General features: G+C 42.6%; 1 protein-coding gene across 1 annotated transcript; it reads left to right on the top strand.

Moving 5' to 3' along the window:
- The first annotated feature begins 60 nt into the window (after positions 1 to 60).
- On the top strand, positions 61 to 27242 carry NPHS2 (NPHS2 stomatin family member, podocin). The gene is made up of 9 exons (XM_019976133.2): positions 61 to 1787; positions 8101 to 8441; positions 12307 to 12410; positions 16352 to 16424; positions 17301 to 17383; positions 20243 to 20446; positions 23452 to 23507; positions 24910 to 24988; positions 26322 to 27242. The coding sequence occupies exons 1-9, from the start codon at positions 1771 to 1773 to the stop codon at positions 26598 to 26600; spliced, it is 1236 nt and encodes a 411-aa protein (XP_019831692.2). The 5' UTR covers positions 61 to 1770; the 3' UTR covers positions 26601 to 27242.

The following is a 27242-nucleotide window of genomic DNA, read 5'->3' as shown; positions in this document are numbered from 1 at the left end:
CGCGTTCCGGCCCCGAGGGCTCACGGCCGGTGGGACGGTTAGGTAGGACTGGTGGCTCCGGAATCTGGCCTGGGTTCGGTCCCAGTCCTGGGGCCGCCTAGGTCACCTCCCAGGCAGCTTCTGGGATGGCCGGCGCCTACTTCTTGCGACGTGCTTGGGAGGCACGAGGTGAGGCAGCGCGCACAAGAACCCCTCCAAACACCTCTAGGCCGGAGGAGAAGGAGGCTGTGAGGTTCTTAGCCTAGGTGTGCCTCTCAATCGCCCGTGGAGCTTCTTTAAGAAGTGAAAAAGATGCTCGGGTCTGATCAGCAGATACTCTGATTCTAGCAGGTCTGGGTCTATTGGAGGAAACTTCAGGCAATTCTGATGCTTGGTGGAGAAGCGCTCCTGAGCTAGATAGATGCAGCTCCCAGCAGAGCGGAATGGGTGGGGCAACGAGGGCTTCCTGAATGAGTGGAGAACTTCACTGGAGATAAAAGCGCTGGGAAACTAAAAAAGAAGATGTATTTGAGGAAATAACCTGGGGTGTATTTTACTGGATAGGTGGAATAAGCCAGTTGTATAAGGGCCTTGAAAACCAGATAATGGTAGTTTAAGAGGTATAGACTAGAAAGGCAGAGTATGGAGACTTTTACCTTAAAATATACAATCTAATTAAAGGAACAAGAAAACCAAAAGATAACCGAGGATGAGTCAAGAAAGAAACCAGAGCGCACACATCTACTTTGACCTAAAACCCCACGACATTAAGACAAAAGCTCTAAGGAACAAAATGTTCCATCACTGAACCAAGAATACTGAGTAATCTCAGAAACACAGAAAAGATTTGTGGGCTGGTTGATAGCAAAACGGACAGGGCTAAATAGCAAATTAACTAAAAGGAAAGTGATGAAACATAAAGAATGGATCCAGCTGGATACTACTCCAACATCTGAATGACAGGTATTACACAAACAACAGATCGGTGGTGAGGGTTGGAGATTTGGAAAAAAGAAAATGCCTCAGATTTGAAGAAAATCACAAATTTTCAGATTAAATGGTTCCACTGAGTCCTTAGGATGACTAATAAACTTAAGATCCCATTCTAGACAACATCCAGAAGAAAGAGAAGAGCTTTTATATAGAAATAGGTTACCTAGAAAGCAATGGAAATTATATTGCAATTGGATTTCTCAATGGAGCAATGTCTTTAAAGCTGAAACTGAAATCCTTACCCTAGCCAAATCAGCATTTAAATGGAACACCTGAAAATTCTGAAAATTTACCATCTCACTAAACAACCTGAGAGCAAAATGAACAATGAATTGAAAAACCATATCCCTGATTTTCACTGTTATAGGTAACATATGGTGCACTTACTACATGCTCTTAACGTAGATTATCAAATTTTAACAATCTGAAAAAGTACAATTATGATCCCCACTTTAAACTGAAGAAACTGACAGAAATGAACAAGGATATAAAAAAATGATAGGCAGTAAAAACAAAACTCTTGATCGAATCTAGAAAGTTATTGGTGCATAATGTGAAAATAAGAGATTTTTACCAAGATATTCTGGAGCTAAATCTCAGATCAATAACTGCAACCTGAGTGTCAGGGGCTGAGTTGCTTCAATAAGGGGACCCCATTTGGAAGAGTTAAGCTACACTTGAAGTCATCACTTGCTTGGGTTTATAATGGACTGTCATTCTCTGAAAACTGTCAGACTTATGTAGTGGCTAAACTGGAATGAGGTGGGAACCATCACCTTAGCATCTTTCTTGCCTTTGATGGAGACACTCTGCAGGTATGTAGTAATGCTTTTGATGTACTATTTTGGCACTTGACTTGGCATTTTCTACCAGAATAGCCCTTACTCAATGAGTGAAGGTGCCCATGTAAGAATTCTGTCAGTTGCTAAGATTACCTACTCCAGCTATTCACTTGGCGAGTAGGGTACTAACCACAGGATGAATTCACAGTCCTACTAGCCCTGCCCAAAGGTGAACTTGGACCAGAATTTAATTCATTTATCACCTAACCCCTATATTCTCAGAATGTTGATAGCACACAGTGATATTCGTGTTCTTTTGAAATTAGTGACAGGTACTAAGAAGTTTGAGTTCCTCCTGTTTTCCAGAACATTTATCCATAAGGGGTTCCAAGGCCTTTGGGGAAAGGCTAGAGAAAAGGTTTGCAGTACTTAGGTACAGTGTTTCAGCAGCATCCTTCTTTAAGAATATTTAGGCTACACTCCTGGAATCTTGGAACAGAACTGACAAGTCATGTTTCTCATTCAGAGTCCTCTGTTCCCCAGACCTAGAACTGTTTTGTTGGTTTGTTTGCTTTTGTAATTACACAAATCAAAAAGACTTAGTGAGTTGTTTGTTGATTTCATCCCTGGGACCCTACAATTAATTACCACAACCAGACAACTCTGTGAGTCAGACCAATGTGTTTTCCATCCTGCCCATTATGATGACCAGAGCGCACTTTTCTTCTATTAATTAACTGTCTCCACCTGGTCTCCTCCCATCCCCTGCCTGTATCTGGGAGTATATTTCCATTGCAGCTGCTCCTACCAGCATTCCTACCTTAAAAAACAGCCAATAACGAGTTTTGTGTGGTGGTGTGTGTATGTGTGTTTTAAGCTTCTGAAGCTTTAATATATGCCCCATGACAAGTATGAGAGAATCTTTTGAAAACACTGTCCGTGAAGGAAGAGGTGAGTTAGAAGCTCATGATAGAACTTGGGCAGCATTCCAACCTCCCAAAGTTTAACATTATGCCCAACTTGGGGCCATTTGATGTCTGTTCAATTCTATTCCTCACAACAATTACGCTAAACCTTTGCCATCCCTATTAAACTTTTTTACATATTCCTGCCTCACCACTAGAAAATGACTTGGCTCTGACTCCCAAAGACACACACAGAGAGAGGGAGAGACAGAGAAAGAAACACTTTCTTTCGGACATCCTCCAGCCATTCCTTCTTGGCCAAATCCTTGAATAAACAGTCCATGCTCACTTTTCCCCACTTTTTCATCCACCATTCCCTACTCAATCCAAAGCACTCAGCCTGCTACTCTGAACATCTTAGTTTTATCAAAACCACCAATGACAAATCTGACAAATCGTAAGAACTTTTCAATCTTTCCATGGTAGGTGACTGCTTCCTCTCTGTGTCCCCTCCCTTTCTGAAAATCTCTCCTCTCTGGGTGTCTGTAATGCTGCTGCTTTGAGCTTGGCACCTAGGTTTCTGCCCTTATTTCCTATTTCTGTTTTCCATTAAATGTCCACACCTACCAGGGTCTGTCCTTGGCTTCTCCTTTTCAGTCTCCCCCTCTTCCTGAGTGACCTTTTTCACTCTCACACGTTCAGCTTTGACTCATGCCTTCCAAAACGCATGTTCATTCAAATAACACAGATTTTCTAGTTCCTACCATGTGCCAGGCACTACTAAAATATGAAACTACAAGAGCAAGACAAAGTTCTGTTCTCCTGGACCTAACTAAGGACAAACAAAAAGCAGATAAATATATAAAACGTCAAGTAACGATAACTTAAGAAAAATAAACCAGGGTAAGCCAGAGTGAGAAGGGGCTGCTTTAAACAGAGTATTTAGAAAACACTTTGTTTAACCTCTAAGCTAGGGATTCCCGACTTGTAGTTCCAGAGCATCAAAACAATCTAGAAACTTGTTACAAATCATCAGACCCAACCCCCGACTTGCTCAACTAGAACCTGGGGAAGGGGCAGGAAGAGCCCGACAACGCAGTTTAATTACCCTCCAGGTGATTCTGTGCTGCGCTTAGACGCTCAGTTGTGTCCGACTTTTTGTGACCCCATGAATTAGAGCCCACCAGGCTCCTTCTGCCATGGGGATTCTTCAGGCAAGAATACTGGAGTGGGTTGCCATGCCCTCCTCCAGGGGATCTTCCCAACCCAGGAATGGGTTCCCAGAAACCTAGGTCTCCCGCATTGCAGGCGGATTCTTTACCGTCTGAGTCATCAGGGAAGCCCAAGAACATTGGAGTGGGTAGCCTATCCTCTCTCCAGGGGATGTTCCCGACCCAGGTTATGGGACAGGGGTCTCCTGTATTACAAGTAGATTCTTTACCAGCTGAGCTACCAGGGAAGCCCCAAGTGATTCTGATGGCCGCAGTGAGAACTGCAGTTCCTACCCTACCCCCACCCCGATTCATTGTCCTGAATAGATTACTGGTGTGCGGTCTATCGGATTGATTTTCTCAGCCCGTAAGGGTAGCTTGAGGGTTGGGGGGGAAGGAGATGCTGGGGACCCCTCCGGTCAAAAGACTCCACCCAGACTTTTCAGAAGGCGACCAAGTGGGGTCAGCTGGCATGCTCACAGGCCTCCAGGAAGGAAGGTAAGAGCCAGACACTCACTGAATCTGCTGCAAGAAGCTGGGTGCCGCCAGTTTTCTGAGTTCAGGAGCGCCAGACGAAGCGCTTCCGGTTCGCAAGGAGGCTGCGCAGCTTAAAACTAGGCCCACGAAGGGCCGGGAGCGAGGTGGGGGTTCCTGCGCAGCGGGCGTTAGCCCTTGCGGCCAATTCCATGCCTGAAGTTTTATCTTTATTTTGAAATACTGGTTTGGAAAAAGTTTGGTTGAATTTGAAATCCATTTGTACCATACTCCGAAAGAAGAGAAACCATTACAATGAGCCTGCCCACTGCAACTGGAAAGTAGCCAGGGATAGCTGCAACTAGAGAAAGCCTGTGGGCAGCCACCAAGATCCAGCACAGCCATAAATAAAATAAATCTTTTTTAAAAATTGAGTGAACACATTTCTCATCCATGGTAACAAAAAATATTTAAAGCTTATCAAAAACCCTTGATTAGGAATTTCATGTAGTCGTTTGATCTGCTGGAAGGCCCAGTTCTTGAAGCCCTCTGAGAATCACCTGCCCGCCTCTTAATATGGCTTAATCTAGGTTTTCTCTGATTTTACTCAGGATTACTTGTCCTCTCCTTTGGGTCCCCATGGTAACATATAGATATCTGTGGTTCCCACCAGGAGCAATTTTGTCCCTTTGGGACACTTGACAATGTCTCAGGATTGGTACTACTGGCATCTTGTGGTGGGTAGAGGCCAGAGATGCTGCTAAAGATCTTGCATAGGAAAGTCCCCTGCAACAATTATCTGGTCCAAAAGGTCAACAGCGCTGAGGCCGAGAAACCCTGCTGTAGATCCTTCTGTCATAACATACACACTTTATCACACCTGTATGTTTACATATGTTTCTCCCTGTTAGACTCTGTTTCTCAAGAACATGGCTTAGCTTTACATTCTCAGAGGTGAGCAATGCTAACATACGGTAAGCGCTCACTATGTATCTATGAAGTGAATTCATGAGAGAAAAGTCCAGGCAGTCTTACCTACACCTAACAAGTAGACAACTGCCTCTCCAGGCAAAGAAGGCCAGAACTTGAAACACTTGAGAGCAGAGTAATTAGAGGAAGTGGGTCTAACAGAGATGCCTGCAGTTATTTACCAACTGCTCAACCTATAAAGGTAAAAATCTCTCGAGTCTTCTATCCCCTCACCCCCACTACCCCCTTCATAATTCCATGCAGTCACTAAATTCTGCTATTTCTCTACCTCAGAAATAAATCTAAGCCATCCCCACTGCCAAAGCCAGCTTTCATCAGCATCGCTTTCCTAGACCACTACTGTGCCCTCCTGGTTGGTTTCTCTGCCACCTACAAATTGACAAAGTTAAATTTAAGTCCCTGTAGTTTCTTCCAGCTTTAAAGTATTTGCAATTTTATCTAGTGATAATGAATTCCAACTTTTCCATTAAATAAAATGTATAAATATTCACTCTTAATTATAGATATAAAATTTCAAGCTGCTAAATGAGAATAAGTATATTAACTTAGAAAGCCTTGAAATCTTTCATGACCTTTGTCTTAGAAACAAACTCAAAGCCAGCAAGTTTAATTGGTCCTCTCCCTCTCCTGATAACTCCATTCCCACAGAGGTCAGGCTCATAACAAACCCAAACAAGGGCTAATGTATTAAGAGATAAAGCTGTGCACATATATTTTCAGCAAAGGGATGACTGACACACTTTCAATTAAAAAGGAATCTAAAAGAAAACAGCATCATCATTTTAAGAAGAGATGAGGCCAGCCAGCTAGAGACTAGTGCTGCTACCTCAGCACTCAGCTGTTGACTTTTTTAACACGGAATGTTACCCCCTTTCTCAGATATTGTCATTGTCATTCATAATCCAAAGAGCCTTGTGATATAAGCAGATGCTTGTGTTAGTGTTATAAATGGATATAGAAAATGAAGTAGTGATTATATAACAGCAGAGGAGACTGAGAACAAGTACCCAACATGGGCTGCAACAATCAAATATGGCTTTTTCTCATCAATTTTTCTCCTACAAGAAATCTTATTGGGGGAGAAGGTACAGCTTTGAGAATGTAATTTGGCCAGATATCCCGCCAATTCTTGGTTCAAAAATTGAGGTACAATTTTAGTTTAAGAGTCTACAGCTAGGACTCTAGGTCAAATTAATACATAACAGAACCAAAAGATGAGAAAAAATTAATAAATGCTACAGTTTCATGCTTTTGCAAATAGGAAAATCTTTAAAGATGATAAACTAGCTATGTTTAATAGCAACTATTAATTTGTAATGAATACTAAATAATCATATTTTTCCCCCTTTGGGCCAAATGCAACTTCAAAAATTTTTTCAGTATACTGTTATGGGGAAAAAATACTGAGTCAGGCACTTGAAAAGAAACATTTACTCTCCCTATGTAGTCCACACAATATTCAGGTTTAGACAGTAAAAAATAAATCTATTTGACTTTTTTTACAAATCTTTTAATTATTATATTCCCAGTGACCTAACTCAGAATATATGGAAGAAAATAATGGAATGGTTTTTCCAGAGTCAATTTAAGTTACTTCAGAAACTGCAGTCCTTGCTTTGGAAACATGGAGTCTTACCCACTTACCAGGAAAGTCTCCCAGTCCTCATTCTTTAATAAAGTTTTTGAGAAAGAAAAAAAGCTATCACTATGTGAACTCAATAAATATTGGAAAATTAAAACTAAGTGATCATTATCTCTACCATACTGTAATGAACTATTTGAGTAGAATCATAAATCTTGAGTTTGGTTATCCAGAACAACCTCCTATTCAGTGAGAAATTATTAATAGAGAATAAAAAAGAAATAGATCCATTCAATGTTTCAAATTCCTCAGATGCAGGTGGGGCAGCTACCCCAGGGTACTGCCAGGGTACTGCTGAGTGGAGATGGCCAGTAAGGCTTAAAAAAGCAAAACTCTTGCCTTCATGAAGGAAGAATGGGAACAGGGTTTAGCCAAAAACAAAAGTAGCCCTTTCCCTAAAAAAGTTAAATCAGATCCCTGCTCTTCTGATTCTTCAAGAAGCAACATCAGCAGGCTTAAGCATTAGTAAAATAATAAATTAGTAAAAAAGAAATATAAATAAGAGAGCATGTGTGAGTGTAAGCAGAGGTCTGGGAGAATTTTCCTCACCCCCACCCACTCCCACCCACTTCGCCCCTTTTAAAATGTGAATCTTCCCAGGAGTAGTCAGCCAACACCTTTACCTGTGAATTTCGGCAGAAAGAGTAGGGCCAGGACATCAAGTAAATTAGGAGAGGAAAGATAGCCTTGAGAAGATCTTAAGGGAGAGGTGGGGGGAGGGGTGGTGCTTGCAGAGAAGTTTCTAATTTTACCTTAAAGTTACCCTCATTGGACAACCTTTTCTGTCCCTTAATCTCTCTAGCCTTACGCGGGGACCACATATTCTAATTCATACAATATTAACAAATCGTAAAGCAAAGTGCCATCACACCTTCAGCAGTTTGCGGGCCTGCGTGATATTTCAGTTCAAATGTTCGTCTCTAGAAACACATTTTAAAACGTTTTAACCTGGCACACGGGCTCTCACACAAACTCACTGCTGAAAGTGGCACCGAGTCTCAAGGGCGGCGCGCCCGGACCCCGGCTCCTCTGAGAAACAGATGTCGGGTTTCACCTTGAGCAGAGCCCCGCCCGCACACCTCTGGTATCCCGCCCCCGCTCACGGTCATTATATTCTCCCCCAGGGATGCGCCTGCATCACTGCCAAGAGACGCCGCAGGAACCGCACTCCCGGGCCGGGTCGCTCTGAGGATGGAGAAGAGGGCTCGCAGCTCCTCCAGAGACGCCCACAGGAGAGGCAGCGGCTCCTCGCACAAGGAGAGCAAAAGGGCGAAGACAGACAGGGGCGGCCGAGGCCGCGGGCGCCGGGATGCCGAGCCGGAGCAGCCGGCCCTCGGGCGGGCAGGGAGCCCGGGCGAGCCCCGAGCGCCGGCAGCCACTGTGGTGGACGTGGATGAAGTCCGGGGCTCTGGCGAAGAGGGCACCGAAGTGGTGGCGCTGCTGGAGAGCGAGCGGCCCGAGGAAGGTACAGCGGGCAGGCTGAGGCCCCGGGAGAGGGTGCGGTCTTTCCAAGTGGTACCCAAGAAATGTTCGTTAGGGTGCAACGAGTCACCTCCCTGAGAGCTACAGAGGTAAGAGCAGCCGGCTGGACCTGCTCAGATTCCCAGGAAATGAAAGCGAGTTAGGACCCGCTGACCCACCAGTGGTGAAGACCAAAATGCATCAGAAGAAATACAAATAACATCCACCAAATACCATTGATGGCAGGGGTCAGCCACGGTTGGGAGGTGGGAGGGAGTGTGGTCCAGGTTGGGGACCAACATGCCAAAGGAACCTTGCAGCTGCTCCTGTGTCTGGAAGAGTATGTGGGCCCCTAGTTTAAGAAATGCAGGAGCTGATGATTCAGGGTAGTTTGTAGCTTATTCTCGGCTCTTCATCAGACTTAACCTAAAAGCATTTTACACTTTCTTTGTGCTGATCGGTCTTTCTAAAAAGTAGAGACAGCCAAGTACAGAAAAGCCAGATCTCAACTAACCATTTGATCATAGGCAGAGCCTTACCCATCTATCAAATGGGGATACCAACAGTACCCACCACAGAGGGTAATTGTGAGGATAAAATGAGCTAACATAAACATTAAAATGAGCTAAGATAAACACTCAAAGTGTGCATCTTACACAAAGCCTGGAAAGAATAGACATATAATATAAATGCTCAGAGCAGAATCTTTGCAAGCTAAAAGAGGCAAGTTAGACCAAAGGGAGGGAATCACAGGGAAAAGCGTCTCTTTGGCTTCTGCAGGTGAAACAACTCTTGGGAACAAATTTATCTGCTTCCAATCCTTTTTTTTTTTTTTTTTAATTTAATTTTTGGCCACACCCTGTGGCATGTGGAACCTTAGTTCCCTGACCAGGAGCTGACCTCATGCCTCCTGAAGTGGAAGGTGGAATCTTAACTACTGGACCACCAGGGAAGTCCCTGACTTCAATCCATCTTATAATGAATGAAGCAAAAATATCATATCACTATCATAGTTATAGGATGAAGGGGGTTTAACTTTAAAGGAAGGTAAATAAGGAATAGTGTTATACTACATTCTGCTGACTACGAAATTTTAACATTTCCCAGCCAGCAGCACTGCCCCATATGCTGTAGCATTGAAAGCTATGACTTGAGAAAGATTCCAGCAGTTGGGCTGTGGTTTATGTTGACCGTGTTAAGGCTGTTTTTCCTACCTGGTGCCTTTTCATGGATCAGAAATTTCTGATTATTAAAGGGTTATTGGATTCACTGCTACATTAATGCTGAGGTTAGAGATCTGGTAAGTCTTGTGCTTCAGATCATATGGGTGGGGTAGGAAAAGAAGGGAGCTCCATTTTTTGGACCCCTTACTTTGTGCCAGGCACAAGCTAGGTGCTTTACTGAGTAGTATCATTCCTATGGCACAAATAAGAAAAAATGCTGAGAAATTGTTACTTGCCCAAGACCTACAGGTGGAAACTAGAGAAGCCAGAATCTCAGAATAAGTCTTATTGAAAAGCCCGTCCTTGCAGGGTGCTCTGCCTGATTTCTGGTCATGGTTCCAGCACTGCCACCAGCTAGCGGTGGCCTTGGGCCAGTAGCTTCACACTGTGGGCCTCATTCCATCTGTTCAGCTATAAAGTCACTAGAGCTCGAGGCCCCCCAAGTAGGGGATGAGTCACCTTAAGGATGAGACTCACTTGCTGAGTCCTTGACTGGGAGCTTTCTGTGGTTCCCAGAGGAAAGGGGAGCAGACACAGCAATACCCCTTCTCCTCCTCATGTAGCACCACATTTCTACCAGGCTACCTAAGACTGGGAGAAACAAAAAGAAGCTTCACTTCATTGAAATGTTGGGGATTCTCGCACTAAGGCATATCTAAAGGCTCTTTTGACTTTAACATGTGATGTTTCATTTAAACCTAACAAACTGGATGTTCAAGGAACTCATTTTAAGAGAAAAATACTTTGTTAGTAAAACTTCTAAGTTATATTTGGGTATAGATATTAGTTTTCTGTTCATATCCCTAACTATTATATGAAGGAATTTTGAGGGCTTTCTTCACTTACAAAATGTAAATTTTGTCTGTATGTGCATTTATTTATTTTTACTTACCATGCTTATCACTGGCAAATGAAATATTATTTTAAACATGGCAAGAACACTACTATTGCTCTCAGGAAAGAATATTGTAAAAACCAATGTGATGCTGATAGAGTCATCTCTCCCCAAACAGGTTGCATGAGAAATAAATTCTATGGAACATGAATTCGTTTGGAGAAAATATCACCTGGTCAAATTTTGGGAAATACTAGGTTAAACAAAGTTAAGAAGGCTTCTTTGCTGAAGGGATTCTCCTAGCTTCAGCATGCCCATGACTGTTAGGAGCTCCAGGAGGGGAACACTACACAGTATTTTCTAAACTCATTTATTCCGGGAACTCTTGATCTGTGGGGCACCCTGTGGGATTAGTGTTCTGTGGGACACCATTTGGGAACCACCACAGATTGGCATTTAGCACTGAGCTTAGTTTTGTGCTGATGCATCTTGTTTATCTGCCCTCTTCAATTAATCTGCACATCAGTTTGGTGATGACCTTTCCAGTTACTTTCCCAGCATGGAAATAAAATTTTAAGGCCCACTAATTAGTTATCCGTTTCTATCCCTTCTCTTAAAAATAGGCTTCTTACCATTTGTAATCTTTAGTCACCTTCTAGTTCTCTATGAGATTTTTTTAAACTGACAAATAGTGTCCCTTTGGCCAATATTCTAGTACCTAAAGATTAAAATTCTTGAGATTTCTGTAACTATTGCATTTAAATCATTTTCACTATCCATTTCGCCTTCCTTTCTACATTCAAGAATTATTTGCTGAATGTATGTTTCAGGCACTACTCTAGTCCTGGGACACAGTGTAAATAAGACAAGGCCCTAAGAAGCTTGTGTTCTTGAGATGAACTTTCCCTGATATAAATACCATTTCATTTATCACTCAAGCAACCTGGATGGTCTGTACTCCAGTTCCTTATCACCTTTTTATAGGCACAGATGGGCTAATATTACCCCACAAAGGTGATTTTCAGAGATTGTCTAAAGATCCACACCTTTACCCAAAGAAGGGGCTCCCAGGAATTCTCTGGCACTCTAGTGGTTACGAGTTGGAACTTGCCCTGTGGGGTCCCTGGTTCTGTCCCTGGTCAGGGGGATCTAAGATCCCACAAGCTGTGGGTTGCAGCCAAAAAAAAAACAAAACAAAAAGCAACTTAAAAAGAAAACAAGAAGGGGCTCTCATGCAGAAATTTCAGTTATTGGGGCAAGTGATAGATGGGGTTGTAATTTCAGGGAAGATAAACCTCTGGACACATGTGTTTTGAATCACTTCAAATAACAACACCACACACACATACAGACACACACAAAAAAAGTTTAGTGCTTGTGTGTGTATATGTCATTTCATCCTTATGCCAGATATGAAATATCCCATGAGACAGTTATTATGAAATAGTCAGGTGATGAAAGTATTTCCTTGAATAGATGAGGAAACTGAGAGGTTGTGTGCCTTGCTAAGGCCATCTGAACAGAAAATGGTGGCACCAGAACTGGAGCCCAGACCACACGTCCAGATGCTGTGCTTGTTGCAGGGTGCCCACCGCTGCCTTCCCAGGAGCCTATTCCACCTTCCGTCGGCCCCCAAAGCCCGTCGCACAGACAGGCTCTGGGAAATGACCACACTGATGTTCAGCTCATTCTACAAACTGTCCAGCAAAGTCTACAAACTGATCCGACCCTAATATCAAGGACTGAGCTAGAGGTGCTAGTCAGTAAATGTGGTGAAGTTCCAATATAATTTTTCTGTTTCTTTTTTCAAGGTACCAAGTCTTCCAGTTTAGGGGCCTGTGAGTGGCTTCTTGTCCTCACATCCCTGCTCTTCATCATCGTGACCTTCCCTTTTTCTATCTGGTTCTGCATAAAGGTGAGATTCCATGAGGACCTAACAAGTAATTCCCTGGTGTCTCTCACTCGCCACCCCATGTCCACTCTCATTTCTGTGTTTTGATACTTGCTGTCTGCTCTGCAAGGAATGCGCTCACTCCCACTCACTTTGCAGAAAAGCTGTTACTCGTTTATACCTGCTCAAAGAGAATCGAGAAGCTTTCCCTGACTCCTCCAGACTGTCATTCCCTTCCTTGTGCTCACATCTCCCGCACCTTTCTCATCCATTCTAGCAATTACCACAAGTATAATGTTTGTGGATACCCAGTCCACATCAGTATTCTTGGGCTTCCCTGGTGGCTCAGCTGGTTAAGAATCCACCTGCAATGAGGGAGACCTGGGTTTGATCCCTGTGTTGGGAAGATCCCTTGGAGAAGGGAACAGCTACCCACTCCAGTATTCTGGCCTAGAGAATTCCACGGACTGTATAGGCCATGGGGTTGCAGAGTTGGACTTCCCTGGTGGCTCAAACAGTAAAGCGTTTGCCTACAATGCGGGAGACCCAGTTTCAATCCCTGGGTGGGGAAGATGCCCTGGAGAAGGAAATGGCAACCCACTCCTGTATTCTTGCCTGGAAAATCCCATGGACGGAGGAGCCTGGTAGGCTACAGTCCATGGGGTTGCAAAGAGTTGGACACGACTGAGCGACTTGACTTTCTTTCTTCTTTGCAAAGAATCGGACAGGACTGAGCGACTTTCACTCACTTCAATCTCTGCCATTAGACTGAGAGCCCCTTCAAGACAGGACCTATATCCAGTTGATCTACACTCTATGCTAACACAAAGGCCGGCCCAGAATAGGTCATGATGCCTATTATTAACACATCCAGGAAACCTCAGGCAACTTCAAGAGATCACGAATGACAAACATCTTGGGCCCATAGGTGGCACTAGTGGTAAAGAACCTGCTGCTGCTGCTGAGTCGCTTCAGTCGTGTCCGACTCTGTGCGACCCCAGAGACGGCAGCCCGCCAGGCTTCCCCGTCCCTGGATTCTCCAGGCAAGAACACTGGAGTGGGCTGCCATTTCCTTCTCCAATGCATGAAAGGGAAAAGTGAAAGTGAAGTCGCTCAGTCCTGTCCGACTCTAGCGACCCCATGGACTGCAGCCTACCGGGCTCCTCCGTCCATGGGATTTTCCAGGCAAAAGTACTGGAGTGGGGTGCCATTGCCTTCTCCTCCTGCCTACCAATACCAGGCACCAGGAGAGGTAAGAGGTGAAGGTTCCATCCCTGGGGCCAGAAGGTCCCCTGGAGGAGGGCATGGCAACCCACTCCAGTATTCTTGCCTATAGAATCCCATGGACAGTGGAGCCTGGCAGGCAACAGTCCATAGGATCACGAGACACGACTGAAGCAACTTGGCATGCACACACAGGTGGTTTTACGTGTGTCTGAAGCTGTCCCTGAAGTAAATGAAGACTTGTGTCAGTTCAGGAAGAACATACCAAGATGGAATTAGAAGTGCAACGGATTTGTGGGGAGACATTGTAAGAAAGATTGAGATAGAAGTAGGGAAAGGAAAGCCTTCCGCGAATGAGGCAGATCTAACACTTGTGATCTGAGAAGGGGAAGGAAGGATTGGACAGAAGGAGCCTCAGACTGGGGGACACCTTCAAGAAAGTCTTGGACCTACTGAAAGGGAACTCCTGAGCGAAGTTTGCCTCGGAGATGAGTCTCACAATGGACAGAAATGGCCAGGCCCTTGTGTCCCTGCCATTCTTAGTTACTGGCCAGAGTGGCCAAGAAGAGCGTGTGTTTGGCGGGAAGGCGGCAGATGCTGCTGAGGCTGTTGCCAATTTCACGCAAGCTCTCCTTCCCCCTGTTCTTCTCCTGCATCTTCATAAGAGTGTTGGATTTTGTCAAATGCCTTTTCTTCACCCATTGAGACGATGACATGATATTTGCTCTTTATTCTCCTAATGTGGTATATTGTATTCATTGAATTTTGGGTGTTAAATCAACTATATATTCCTAGGATAAGTCCCATTTGGTTAGAGTGTATAAACCTTTTAATATGTTATTGGAGTCAGGTTGCTTGTTATTCTTGTTGAGGAGTTTTGCATTTATATTCATGAGAGATATTGGTCTATAGTTTTCCTTTCTTGTGATGTCTCTGTCTTGTTTTGGTATCAGGGTAATCCTGGCCTCAGAGAATGAAGTGGGAGAATTTGTGAAGAACTGCTAATAATTCCTCTTTAAATGTTGGGCAGAATTTACCAGTGCGGTCATCTGGCCCTGGACTTTTCTTTGTTGGAAATTTTTAAACTGCTAATTCAATCTTTTAATTCTGGGTCTTTTTCACTTTTATTTTTCCTTCTTGAATCAGTTTTGGTAGTTTATGACTCTTTAGGAATTTGTTTATTATACTTGTTATCTAATTTATTGGTGTATAGTTGTTCATAGTATTTTCATCTATAATCTTTTTTATTTCTATAAGGATAGTAGTGACGTCTCTGTCATTCCTCTTTGGCTCCTGATTTCAACATTTTAATCTTCTCTTTTTTCTTGGTCAGTCTAGCTAAATATTTGTCAATTTTGTTGAACTTTTCAAAGAACCAACTATGGTTCTTTGGGTCCAACTATGGTTTCAATTAATATTCTCTAACGTTTTTCTATTTTCTATTGCATTTATTTCCACTATAATCTTTTTTCTTTTTGCTTACTTTGGGTTTAGTTTGTGTTTCTGTTTCTAGCATCAAAAAATTAGTATATTATTTTGAGATATTTCTTCTCATTTATTATAGATATTTACAGCTATAAATTTTCCTCTAAGCATTGCTTTAGTTTCATCCCATTCATTTTGGTATCTTGAGGTTTTGTTTTCATTCATCTCAAAGTGTTTTTCAGTTCCTTTTGTGATAAATTCTTTGACCTGTTGGTTAGAGTGTGTGATTTAATTTCCCAAATATCCTTTTGTTATTGATTTCTAATTTCATTTCATTGTTAGAGGAGAATATACTTTGTATGGTTTCAATCCTTCTAAATTTATTGAGGTTTTTTTAAATGGCCTACCACATGGTCTATCCTGGAGATGTTCCATGTTTTCACGAAAAGAATATGTACTCGTCTATTGTTGAGTGGAATTATGCATAGATATCTGTCAGGTCTAGTTCACTTATGGTGTTGTTGAAATCTTTTCTTTCTTTGTTGACCTTGCGTCTAGTTCTTTTACCCACAGTTGAAAGTGGGATAGTAAAGTCTCTAACAATTATTGTTGAATTGTCTATTTTTATCTTCTTTTGGTTTTTGCCTTATATATTCTGGAGCTCTATTTTTAGGTACATACATGTTTACTGTTGTTATACTTTCCTAATGCATTGACACTTTTACCATTGCACAATGTCCCTCTTTATCACTGGTAACATTTTGGTGTGTTGGTTTTAAACTCCATTTTGTCAGATATCAGTGTGGTCATTCCTGCCATTTTTTGGTTACTCTGTATGGTGTAGTTTTTTCTATCCTTTTACTTTCAACCTGTTTGTGTTTTTGACTAGAAAGTGTGTCACCTACAGACAACATATAGCAGGCTCTTCTTGAAGGGTGATCTGAGCACCTGCATGTCTGCCATAAAGTTTGTATGTAGCTAATAAGAGATTCATGTAAAAGCTATTAATGCATCAGTCACAGCAAAAATATAAGATTAAATATGCTGTGATTCCTTTGATTTGGTGGAAGCAATTATTTTTTAGACAATCATGAGTCCTTAATCAAAATTCTGTCCACAAGCTCAAAAATTAACATGGCCAATATATTTTTTCATTGGTTCCTATGTATTTTGAAAATGTAAGTTTTAAGGGAAATTTTTTCTTGGTTCTCAAAACAAGAGATTTCTGATACTTATAATCACTGTCATGCCAAGGTCTTTTGAAGACTTCATTTTTTTCTCTTAGAGTAATTCAAAAGTATTATATTTCCCTTTAGGTTGTACAGGAGTATGAGAGAGTAATTATATTCCGACTGGGACATCTGCTTCCTGGACGAGCCAAAGGCCCTGGTAAGAACAATCTTCTTTACACACCACCCCCCGCAAGAGACTTGCCAATTTCATCAATTCATGTTTATTTGCAATATGGCCCTCAGACTACATGAAGTAACTTGACTCATGATATCTTCATTTTTCAGTCTGTTATTTGTAACACCGGTTATTAAGAAATTCTTCAGAGAGCATTACTACCAGGTCACTAGCGACCAAAAGAGAGTGGATGCAGAGAGCCATAGGCCAGGGCCAGATTGGCTGGAGTAGGAAGTAGGTTAGGACCTATGGTCAGGCACCCTACACATTATACTGGGTGGGTGAGGACTAACTAGCCAACCAGAGGCTGGTATCACTATGCTGTTGTTCTGATTACCTCTGGGACTCCCAGTATAAGAAATACCACATGGAGGTTGCTGGCTCTAAAGTTTGTCACCTTGGTACACACATGGATTGAAAAACTAGTTTTGTACAGAGCACCATTAGTTCGGTACTAACGCTAACAATAATGCATAAGACACTCGTGTTAGAGAGTTTAAATCTGGTGAAGGAGACAGATGTGTAACCCAAGATCTGGACAGGTCAGCACCATGACCAAGCTGACCATACAGCCCATTTTACTGGGTATAAGCCCTGATTATGCCTGTTGTCCTGGTGTAGTCCTTTCCTTTTACCCTTAAACATGTCCCCCATGGAACAACAAATTATTTGGTAAACTTAGCAACAAAAAACACAACACAGGATGGAGGTGTGATGGCCCGATGGTCCATGCATAGACCATGGAGGCTAAGAAAAGTGATGCAGCATCAACTTGACACCGAAAAAGTGAACCCCAAACAGCCTCCATGCCAGCTATTCACCTGTCACTTCCCTTATCCCCCCCGCACCCCCTTCTAGGCCTTTTCTTCTTTTTGCCCTGCCTGGATACCTACCACAAGGTTGACCTTCGTCTCCAAACCTTGGAGATACCCTTTCATGAGGTAAGTCAAGTGGGGGATTTTGCTTTCTGTCTACATTTTTCCTGGCTAAGCACTCTACCAATTCTGGCCTAGAAGAAAATGACTATCCTTGCTCAAAAGCAGGGAAAAGAGAGAGAGAGAGAGAGAGAGAGACTACATCAAAATTTAAAACTCCGATACATCAAAGGACACAATCAGCAGAATGAAAAGGCAACTTATAGAATGGGGAAAAATTGCAAATATCTCTTATAAGAGGTTAATATCCAAAATATATTAAACCTTATAACTCAACAAGTAAGCAAACAATCCAAGTAAAATGGACAAAGGCCTTGTTGCTGTTAAGTCACTTCAGTCGTGTCCAACTCTGTGCGACCCCATAGACAGCAGCCCACCAGGCTCCTCTGTCCCTGGGATTCTCCAGGCAAGAACACTGGAGTGGGTTGCCATTTCCTTCTCCAGGACAAAGGCCTTAGTGATAGTTAATTTTATGTGTCAACCTGACTAAGGCATGGTACCCAATAATTTGGTCAAATACATCTGGATGTTGCTGTTATGATATTCTCTAGATAAGATTAATATTCAAATTGAATGACTGAGTAAAGAAGATTGCCCTCAATATATGATATATTGTATATACTTTGACTTGAATGGACATATTTCTCCAAAGATGATATTTAAATAGCCAATAAACATGTGAAAAGATGCTCTGCATCACTAAAATCATTAGAGAAATGCAAATAAAAAACACAATGAGATACCACCTCACATCTATTAGGATGGCAATTATTAAGAAAAAACAAAATAATGTGTTGGCAAAGATGTAGAGAAATTGGAACCCTTGTATACTGTTGGTGGGAATGTAAAATGGTGCAGCTACTGTAGAAAACAGTTACTCAAAAATTAAAAATAGAATTACCATATAATCTACCAATTCTACTTTTGGGTATATAGACTCCAAAGAATTGAAAGCAGGCTAATTGAAGAGATGCTTATATACCTGGGTGCATAGCATCAGTTTTTCACAATAGCCACAAAGGTGGCAGCAATCCATGTGCCCGTCAATGGCTGAATAAACAAAATGTGGCATATACTGGCAATGGAATAATAATCAGCCTTAAAAAGGAATGAAATTCTGGCACATACTACAACATGGATGAACCTTGGGAAAATTATGCTAAGTGAAATCAGCCAGTCACAAAAAGACAAATACTGTGTGATTCCTTCTGTATGAGGAACCTCGAGGAGTGAAATTCAGAGCAACAGAAAGTGAAGGATGGTTGTGGGGACTGGGGGAGGAGAGAACTGACAGGTGTTCAGTGGGTTTCAGTGTTGCAGGATGAAAAGGGTTCTGGATGCTTGTTGCTCAACAGTGTGAATGTACTTAATCCTACTGAATTGTGCATGTCAAAATGGTTAAGATGGTGAATTTGATGTTCTGTTCATTTTACCACAATTAAAAGTTAAATGTTGAGTTTACATCTAGACTTTCCTGTTACTGATTCTGATTTATAAGGCTTTCCTAAAAGGTCTCCTACTTTCAGTTTGAGGTTCTTTCTCATTCTTTCTTCTGGCAAACAGAAATGTGAATAAAAATGATATTTGTTTAAAAGGCTTATTTTAGATAACAAAATGTAAAAAAGGAATAAAACATACACCTAATCCTGTTACCCACAGAGTTGATATTTTGGAATGTATCCTTCAAACTTTTCTATATATGTGGTTATACTTTCAGACAAGTATGTGTATATATATATATATATATATATATATATACACATACACATCATATATACATCATATATATCAATCATACCATACATACTATTTGGTCACCTATCCTTTTTCACTCAAAAATATACTGTTACCATATTAGCTATGTTTCTACCTCTGTTTTAAATAGACACACAGCATTTCATTATGTGGATTTTACTCAATTAATTTACTTAACTGATTGAGTTTAATAACTGGAATTTACTCAACTAATTCCCCATTGTTGATATTATTTCTAAACTTTTTTGGCTGCTGCAGTGCATGGCATGGGCTTCCCTGATGGCTCAGTGGGTAAAGAATCCACCTGCAATGCAGGAGACACAGAAGATGTGGGTTCAATCCCTGGATCAGAAAGATCCCCTGGAGAAGGAAATGGCAACCCGCTCCAGTATTCTTGCCTGGAAAACCCCATGGACACAGGAGCCTGGAGGGCTACAGTCCAAAGGGTCGCAAAGAGTCGGACATGACTAAGCACACAGGCACTGCATGGGATATGGGATCTCAGTTCTCAGACCAGGAATTGAATCCAGACCTCCAGCAATGAAAGCGCCAAGTCCTAACCACTGGACTGCCAGGGAATTCTCTATTTCTCATTTTTTCTTACAATAAGCAATACTGTGAATCACATCTTTACAGTTAAATCCTGAAAATATATCCTTTTGTCTAAAAAAGGAAATGTTGTACACATACATCTCTTAGGGCTTTTGATACGTATCACAAACTGCCCTCTAAATATACACTCAATACACGTGAGTACTGGTTTCCCAGAATGTGTTGCTCTTTTAGCAGGTTTTTTTGGCATCAGTTTTAAAAGACCTGATATACAATCAACTGGATGTTTTCATATAAGAGAATTATTCCTGATTTTTCTACAAAAGGATTTGTAACAGGATTCCTTTAAATTGAGTTGTTTAGTATATTTAATACAAACTCCATATTTTTTTTCAATGTCTATTTGATTAAAGACTGAGCCAACTACTCTTTTTTTTTTTCTTACTATTATCTTTCTCTGAGAAAATACCCTTTGGACATATTTAACCCCTCTATCCTTATGTGGGAAAGAAGCCCAAGAATCAGGCCTGTAATCCAAAAATTTTTTTTTCTGCCTAGATTGTAACCAAAGACATGTTTGTGATGGAGATAGATGCCATCTGCTACTATCGCATGGAAAATGCCTCTCTTCTCCTAAACAGTCTTGCTCATGTGTCCAAAGCTGTCCAATTCCTTGTGCAAACCACCATGAAGCGTCTCCTAGCACATCGATCCCTCACAGAAATTCTTCTTGAGAGGAAGAACATTGCTCAAGATGTAAAGGTACTTAGATGAGTTTAACACCAAGTATGTTGAAATATTGCTTTGCCTTTTATTCCTTTCTTCGTTGACCATTTACTGAATCTTCCACGTGCCATGCATTCACTGTTAAAGGTACAGCCCCGAAAGGAGCTGCCAGTTAAGAGGTTGCCAATCAGTCCCTGAACCGGTCCTAGTCACCCATCTGTGCGATTAGTCAGTCATTGCCACACTTTTTCTTCTCACGCTTCTCACTCAGTGGCTGGAAGGAGGGGTTGGTGGGATGAAAAGATGATAAGGAATGAATCTGGGGACCTTACAGTCTAGTTGGGGAAACAAGCAAAGTTAAATAATGATAAAGACTGAAAAACTTTATCAGGTTAAAAGAGGCAAAATATCACAGACCTTTAAGTGGTTAATTACCCAATCAATGATCCAGATTTGATGGAGTTGGGGCGAAAAGAGAGAAAAACAAGAACTGCCTCACAAGCAGCAGCATCTAGCCCCGCAGAGAGCAAGCTCAGCAACTTCGCTCACAACCAGGGTGGGTGTCCACGATTCTTACCAGGACAAGTTGGCAGAGGTGTTCAGAAGAGAGATGAGAAGAGAGCAGCATTCTAGGTAGCCGGCCAGTCAAGTGGTAATTACCATCAGTGATGGAGGCTGTCATTGAGGCCAAGAGGCGCCCAGGCCCTGAACTGAGTTAGGAGGTTACGATCAAGTCTAGCTAAAGGAAGACCTCCTACAGAAGCAGCAAAGGATTGAAGGCACTGATAATAATTATTCTTGATGAGGCCTAGGCAGACACAGCTGAGACAATGAGGTGTCCGAATATTTGTGGCTTATCCAATTCATCACTGATAAAACTGGGATTAGCATCCTAGTGAAAATGGAAGAATTCAGGAAATAAGAAAAGCTGCAAAGAGAGAAAGTTAGAACAAGAAGACACGCGGAAGTTGCTGCTCTGGAATTTAAAAACCACTCTTGTGTGCTTCCCTCTATCCTCCTTTCATCCCTCTCTTTCTGTTTATCCCTCCTCAAGGGATAATGGATAAAGTCCAGATGCTTGACATTCCAGCTTGCCCTTGTTATGCTGAATTATAATTTATGTATTTACACATTTGTTTCCCTAGACCTTGAACTCCATTCTGTCAGGGGTCATATTTTATTCATCTTTTTGCCCTCAGTACTTGGTCCTGGGCTCTTACACAGTAGCCAGATCCTGGGTTTTTGGATGAGTGAATAAATGACCCAACTGTTGTAGCCTCAGCTTTGCCGTTTTTCCTCTGGTGTGTCTGATATTCTAGGCGAGTGTTTCTCCAGCATTCAGTGACTATGCTTCCATGCCTCCTCTTGGGTTGTTCCTGCAGGTTGGACATGGCTGAGCGACTAAGCACAGCACAGCACTGCACCAAATACTTCCCTTTTCCCCACTGGCAAAATTGTATTGTTCTTTAAGATGCCACCTCCTCTGTGAAGTCTTTTTCAACATTTCTTCCTCTCATCAACCCCTCAAATTAGTCTTCTCAGGGTTCCCAGTGTACTAAGCTAACTATCTAGTCCCCAAGAAATCATCAGAAATAAGTTAAAAAGGAAAAAGAGTATGGCCCACCTATTCCTCCATGCCTGCCCCTCCTTTCCAGTTCATTTTCTTCCCACTCCTGGGATGGGGAGGTAGGGGAGACGGGTGCCACCAACAGGAAGTGAAAGCTCCCATAAATGAATATTATATGGGAGAGAATATCCTATGAGAGAGAGACTAAAAATATTGGTTCTCTAACTGCATTTTAGAACAAATTTAACAAATGTGCTGTGTGCTAAGTTGCTTCAGTTGTGTCCAACTCTTTGCCACCCTACGGACTATAGCCCCCAGACTCCTCTGTCCATGGGATTCTCCAGGCAAAAATACTAGAGTGGGTTGCCATGCCCTTCTCCAGGGGATCTTCCTGACCCAGGAATCGAACCTACATCTCTCACGTCTCCACATTGACAGGCGAGTTCTTTACCACTAGCACCACCTGGGAAGCCCCAGTAATAAATGTATTTTAGAGCAAATTTAACAAACATACCATCTCTATTATTTCTTATAGCTTTTGTAACAAAATACCACAAATCACCACCAGTTTTATCTTATGGTTTCAAGGCCAGAAGTCCAAAACACATCTCACTGGGCCAGAGTCAAGGTGTCAGCAGGGGCTGGTTCCTTCTGGAGGTTTGGAGAGGAGAATCCATTTCCTTGCCCTTTTCAGCGTTGGGTGGCCGCCTGCATTCTTTAGATCGTGGCCCCTTCCTCCGTCTTCAAATCACAGCACTCCAGCCTCTGTTTTCACCATCACATCACTTTCTCCTCCTCTGTAGCCAGATGTCCCCCACCCCAACCATGCTTCCCTCTTATGAGGACCCTTGCAGTTGCTTTTTGGGCCCACTGGGAAGATCCAGGATAAGGCCTTCATTTTAAGAACCTTGAACTTATATTGCATCTGCAGAGTTTCTTTTAGGGTGACATTCACAGGTTCCAGAGATGTCTTTAGGACCCATTAGTCAGCCTACCACACCATCTTTAATTCCATAAGTACTTGTTGAGTTACTGCTGCTGATAAGTCACTTCAGTCGTGTCCAACTCTGTGCGACCCCAGAGACAGCAGCCCACCAGGCTCCCCTGTCCCTGGGATTCTCCAGGCAAGAACACTGGAGTGGGTTGCCATTTCCTTCTCCAATGCATGAAAGTGAAAAGTGAAAGTGAAGTCGCTCAGTCGTGTCCGACTCCTATCGACCCCATGGACTGCAGCCTACCAGGCTCCTCCTTCCATGGGATTTTCCAGGCAAGAGTACTGGAGTGGGGTGCTATTGCCTTCTCCGACTTGTTGAGTGGCACTGTGCAAACTAAACAGTGTTTTGCAAGGCCTCATAATGTTAAAATGAAAAAGGGAAGGACATAATGTCCTTTCAGAAGAAATGTGCTTTCTCAGTGCAGTGGCCATCCGTGCAACCAGAGGTTCCCACTGACGTCTCAACTCTTCCTTCCACAGGTTGCCTTGGATGCAGTGACCTGTATTTGGGGAATCAAAGTGGAGAGAACAGAAATGTGGGTAGGAAATTAACCAGGAAGAACAATACGATGAAGGGAAATATTTTGATTTTATTTAAAAACTTCTGTTTGAAAAATTATTTTCATTGAATGAGTACTGTAGACGTCTATATTAGCATAAATTTGGAAGAAAGAAAAATTTGCATACTATAACTATAACACAACTACTATGAACATCTGGGTAAATAACTGTCGTATTTTCTATGGATTTAAACATTTTCTAAGGTAAAATTCACATAACATAAAACTCATCATTTTTAACCATTTAAAATTGAAACTCAGTGGTTTTTAGTATATTCACAGACACAAACCACCACTACCATATAATTCCAGAAGATTTTTATCATCTCCAAAAGAAAACCTGCGTCCATTAAGCAGGAACTCTTCATTTCTGCCTCAACCCCCAGCCCCTGACAACCACTGACTCCTCTCTGTCTCTCTAGATTTGGCTATTCTAAAAATTTAATATAAACATAATCACACAATCTGAGGCCTTTTGTGTCTGGCTTCCTTCACTCACCATAATGTTTTCCGTGTCCCTCCATGGTATAGCATGAATCAGTGTTTCATTCCTTTTTACAGTTGAATAATATGCCATCGTGTGACTGGCTATGCCACGCTTTGTTGATCTACTCTCAGTTGATGGACATTTGGGTTGCTTCCACTTTGGGGGCATTATGAATCAGGCCGCAATGAACATTCATGTGCAAGTTGATATGTGAACATGTTTTCACTTTTCTTGGGTATATACGTAGGTGTGAAATTACTGGATCATCTGGTAACTCCATATTTAACTTTCTGAGGAACTGCTAAGTTGTTTTCTATGTACTTTTTATAGTTACCATCAGGGGAAAAAAATCCAATTTTGTATGTTTTATGCAGTAGATTAAGTACTTGGTCAGTTCTACCCTTTTTGATTCAGTCCTCTTTTGTCAACTTAGATGACTTCCCTCGTTATTAATAGCATGGCTCTTCAAGGCTGTTGTCATTATTTAGATTTAATAGCCAGAATTCAGATTAAACTTTAAGTGGGGAAATTATCATAGTGTTGTGTGGGCCAAAAAGTTCATTTACATTTTCTGTAAGATGCTATGGAAAAACCCGAATGAACTTCTGGGCCAACCCAATACAGCAACACAAAATTTGCTTTACTTGTAAAGAGAAAACCACAGCTCTACTACAGCATCAGTGATAATAAAAATCCACATTGGAGGCACTGATGCTTAAGCCCCTCTTCTCTGCCCACTGTCTGTGCAGAGGTCTAGGGCGGCGCACTCTGCTTAATCAGAATCCACTGTATATCGTGAACCGAGCGTAGAGAAGGTGGTAGGTTTGTCGGAAAGCTCCGGCTGCTAAAGCTGCGCTGCACACTCACCTACCCACCCGCTTTCTCTTTCAGTAAGGATGTGCGCCTGCCGGCCGGGCTGCAACACTCATTGGCGGTGGAAGCTGAAGCCCAAAGACAAGCCAAAGTGCGGGTGAGCCAGCCCTGAGCATGCCATCCTCCCGCACAGTGGAGGAGCATCAGAGGAGCTCCAGAAAATGCAAAAGAAAGCCTCCTCATGGAGAACATTTCCCCTTTACTCCTCACCTATCCATCCAGGCACTGGGGGGAATCTGGCTTGTGCACACACCACACTATTAAAATTGTTCTCCTTGGGCATGCTCACAGCCTTCTAACTGACCAGTGCAACATCTCTTTCCCTGTTACACCCTCTCTCTAATGCTATTGGTAACAGTGACCTCATCCTCCCTGAGTCTTGCCTTCACTCTCTTTCCCTAGAGGTATCTCCCCGAACTCCATCCCTCTTCTCTAGCATGGCATCTCTCATCCGTCACCGGTCCCCTCTAGGTTAATGACACCCAGGCCTGTATCCTTAGCTCTATGCAACCATGTCAGAGCACACTTCCCTCATCTCTAGAGCCCAGGGGAGGCTGTGCTATGCATGGCCTCTGCTCAGGCGTGCCAGTGAGAAGATGTGGCTACCAGAGGATTGGGTGTGGGTGGGAAGGGAGTCAGGAAGAGGAAAATGAGGGCTGGAGGGGAGGCAGATTTCCCCTTAAAGAACAGAAAGCAGGTAAGGATGGTATCCATCTACCAAGAGGGTGGATAACGTTGGAGCATTGGTGGACAAAGATGGGGAGGAAGGCAGTCCTCTGGGCAGAGCAGCTTCTAGATCTCTGAGTCTAGTGCCCTTTGCTCACTTTAAGGGGACATTTGGGTGGTGACCTTTTTCGTGCTTTTTCTTCTGAAATGCTAACCTGAGTTGGGAGTCATTCTTTCAGGATTGCATGTCTTTCCCTGGAATGCTGGCCAACCTTTCCTCTAAAATGGCAAAACCCTACTACTCTTCCAAGGCCCACCAGACATAGTAATTCCCCTAACACTTCATCTCTACTTGTCATAGCTCTTAACAAATTCTGCACCAAGTTACAATGAATTCTTTGTGACCCCATGGATGGTAGTCCACCAGGCTCCTCTGCCCATGGAATTTTTCAGGCAAAAATACTGGAGTAGGTTACCATTTCCTCGTCTAGGGGATTTGAACCTGAGCCTCTTGCATCTTCTGTACTTCCAGGTGGATCCTTTACCACTAGTGCCACCTGGAAAGCCCATTACAATCAACAGTGTCTCTCTCTCCCTAGATCAAGATCTTAAGAAAAAAGGCAGTCTGCTCCCCTGTGCTTAGCAGCACCTGTCCCACAGTAGATACTAGTGCTTGTTTGTTGAATCACCCTAAGTAGGATTAAAACCTTCATGGAGCAAAGAAGAAAAATCACACATTGTTTTTCCTCGCATACCCTGTCTAGATGATTGCTGCAGAAGGGGAGAAGGCCGCCTCCGAGTCCCTGAGGATGGCAGCGGAGATTCTATCAGGCACTCCAGCCGCTGCTCAGCTTCGGTACCTGCACACCCTTCAATCCTTGTCCACAGAGAAACCTTCCACAGTGGTTTTACCTTTGCCATTTGACTTGCTTAATTTCCTGTCTTCTCCAAGCAATAGAACTCAAGGAGGCATCCCCTTACCAAATCCTTCCAAACCTGTTGAGCCGCTGAATCCTAAAAAGAAAGACTCTCCCATGTTATAGGAAGAAACAAGGATCATGTGACTGCAAAGAGGGCTCCATATAACAGCTACATCCCCGAGCAAGGCCCTCAGTCCTCAGTTCCCGCTCTTTCTTTTGTTGCCATGTGAAATGCCCTTGGAATGCATGAAGCCCCAGTGCAGCAACACACACAGGAAGACAGTGAAATCATGTAATGACAGAGAAGCCATATAGCATGTTTAGGTGGATCATCGATCAGAGGAATTATGGGAAAGAGCTTTAGCCAGCATTCTACTTCGGAAAGAATTTTGAGTCTACATATGGCTGAATTTTGACTTCTGAAGATGTAGTTCAAATGTCCCTTTCCCTAGATGCCCTCTAGCCCCTTTGGGAAGGGTTCTTTTGCTCCCACAGCCCTTTCTACATGCCCCTATCATTTTGCTTATCACACTGTGTTGTAATCTCATACTTATGATTCAGGCTTCTCTCCTACTATGAACTCCTCAAAAGCACGTCTTAATAATTCCCTGTCATTCCACACTCTAGCTTGTATGCTCCACCCAAGGTTTTTGCACCTGACTCTGATAGCTGCACCACAGTGATGCTTCTGTATTTCTGAGTGAAAGAGAGATACTTGTGAGTACATATTCTAGTACTTGAGCTGGATATAAAATGTATACCTAA

The sequence above is a fragment of the Bos indicus genome, chromosome 16, assembly GCF_029378745.1.
Source record: "Bos indicus isolate NIAB-ARS_2022 breed Sahiwal x Tharparkar chromosome 16, NIAB-ARS_B.indTharparkar_mat_pri_1.0, whole genome shotgun sequence".
In the NCBI taxonomy this organism is placed as follows: Eukaryota; Metazoa; Chordata; class Mammalia; order Artiodactyla; family Bovidae; genus Bos; species Bos indicus.
Note: the sequence above shows the minus strand (reverse complement) of the source record. Positions and strands in the feature narration are given on the sequence as shown.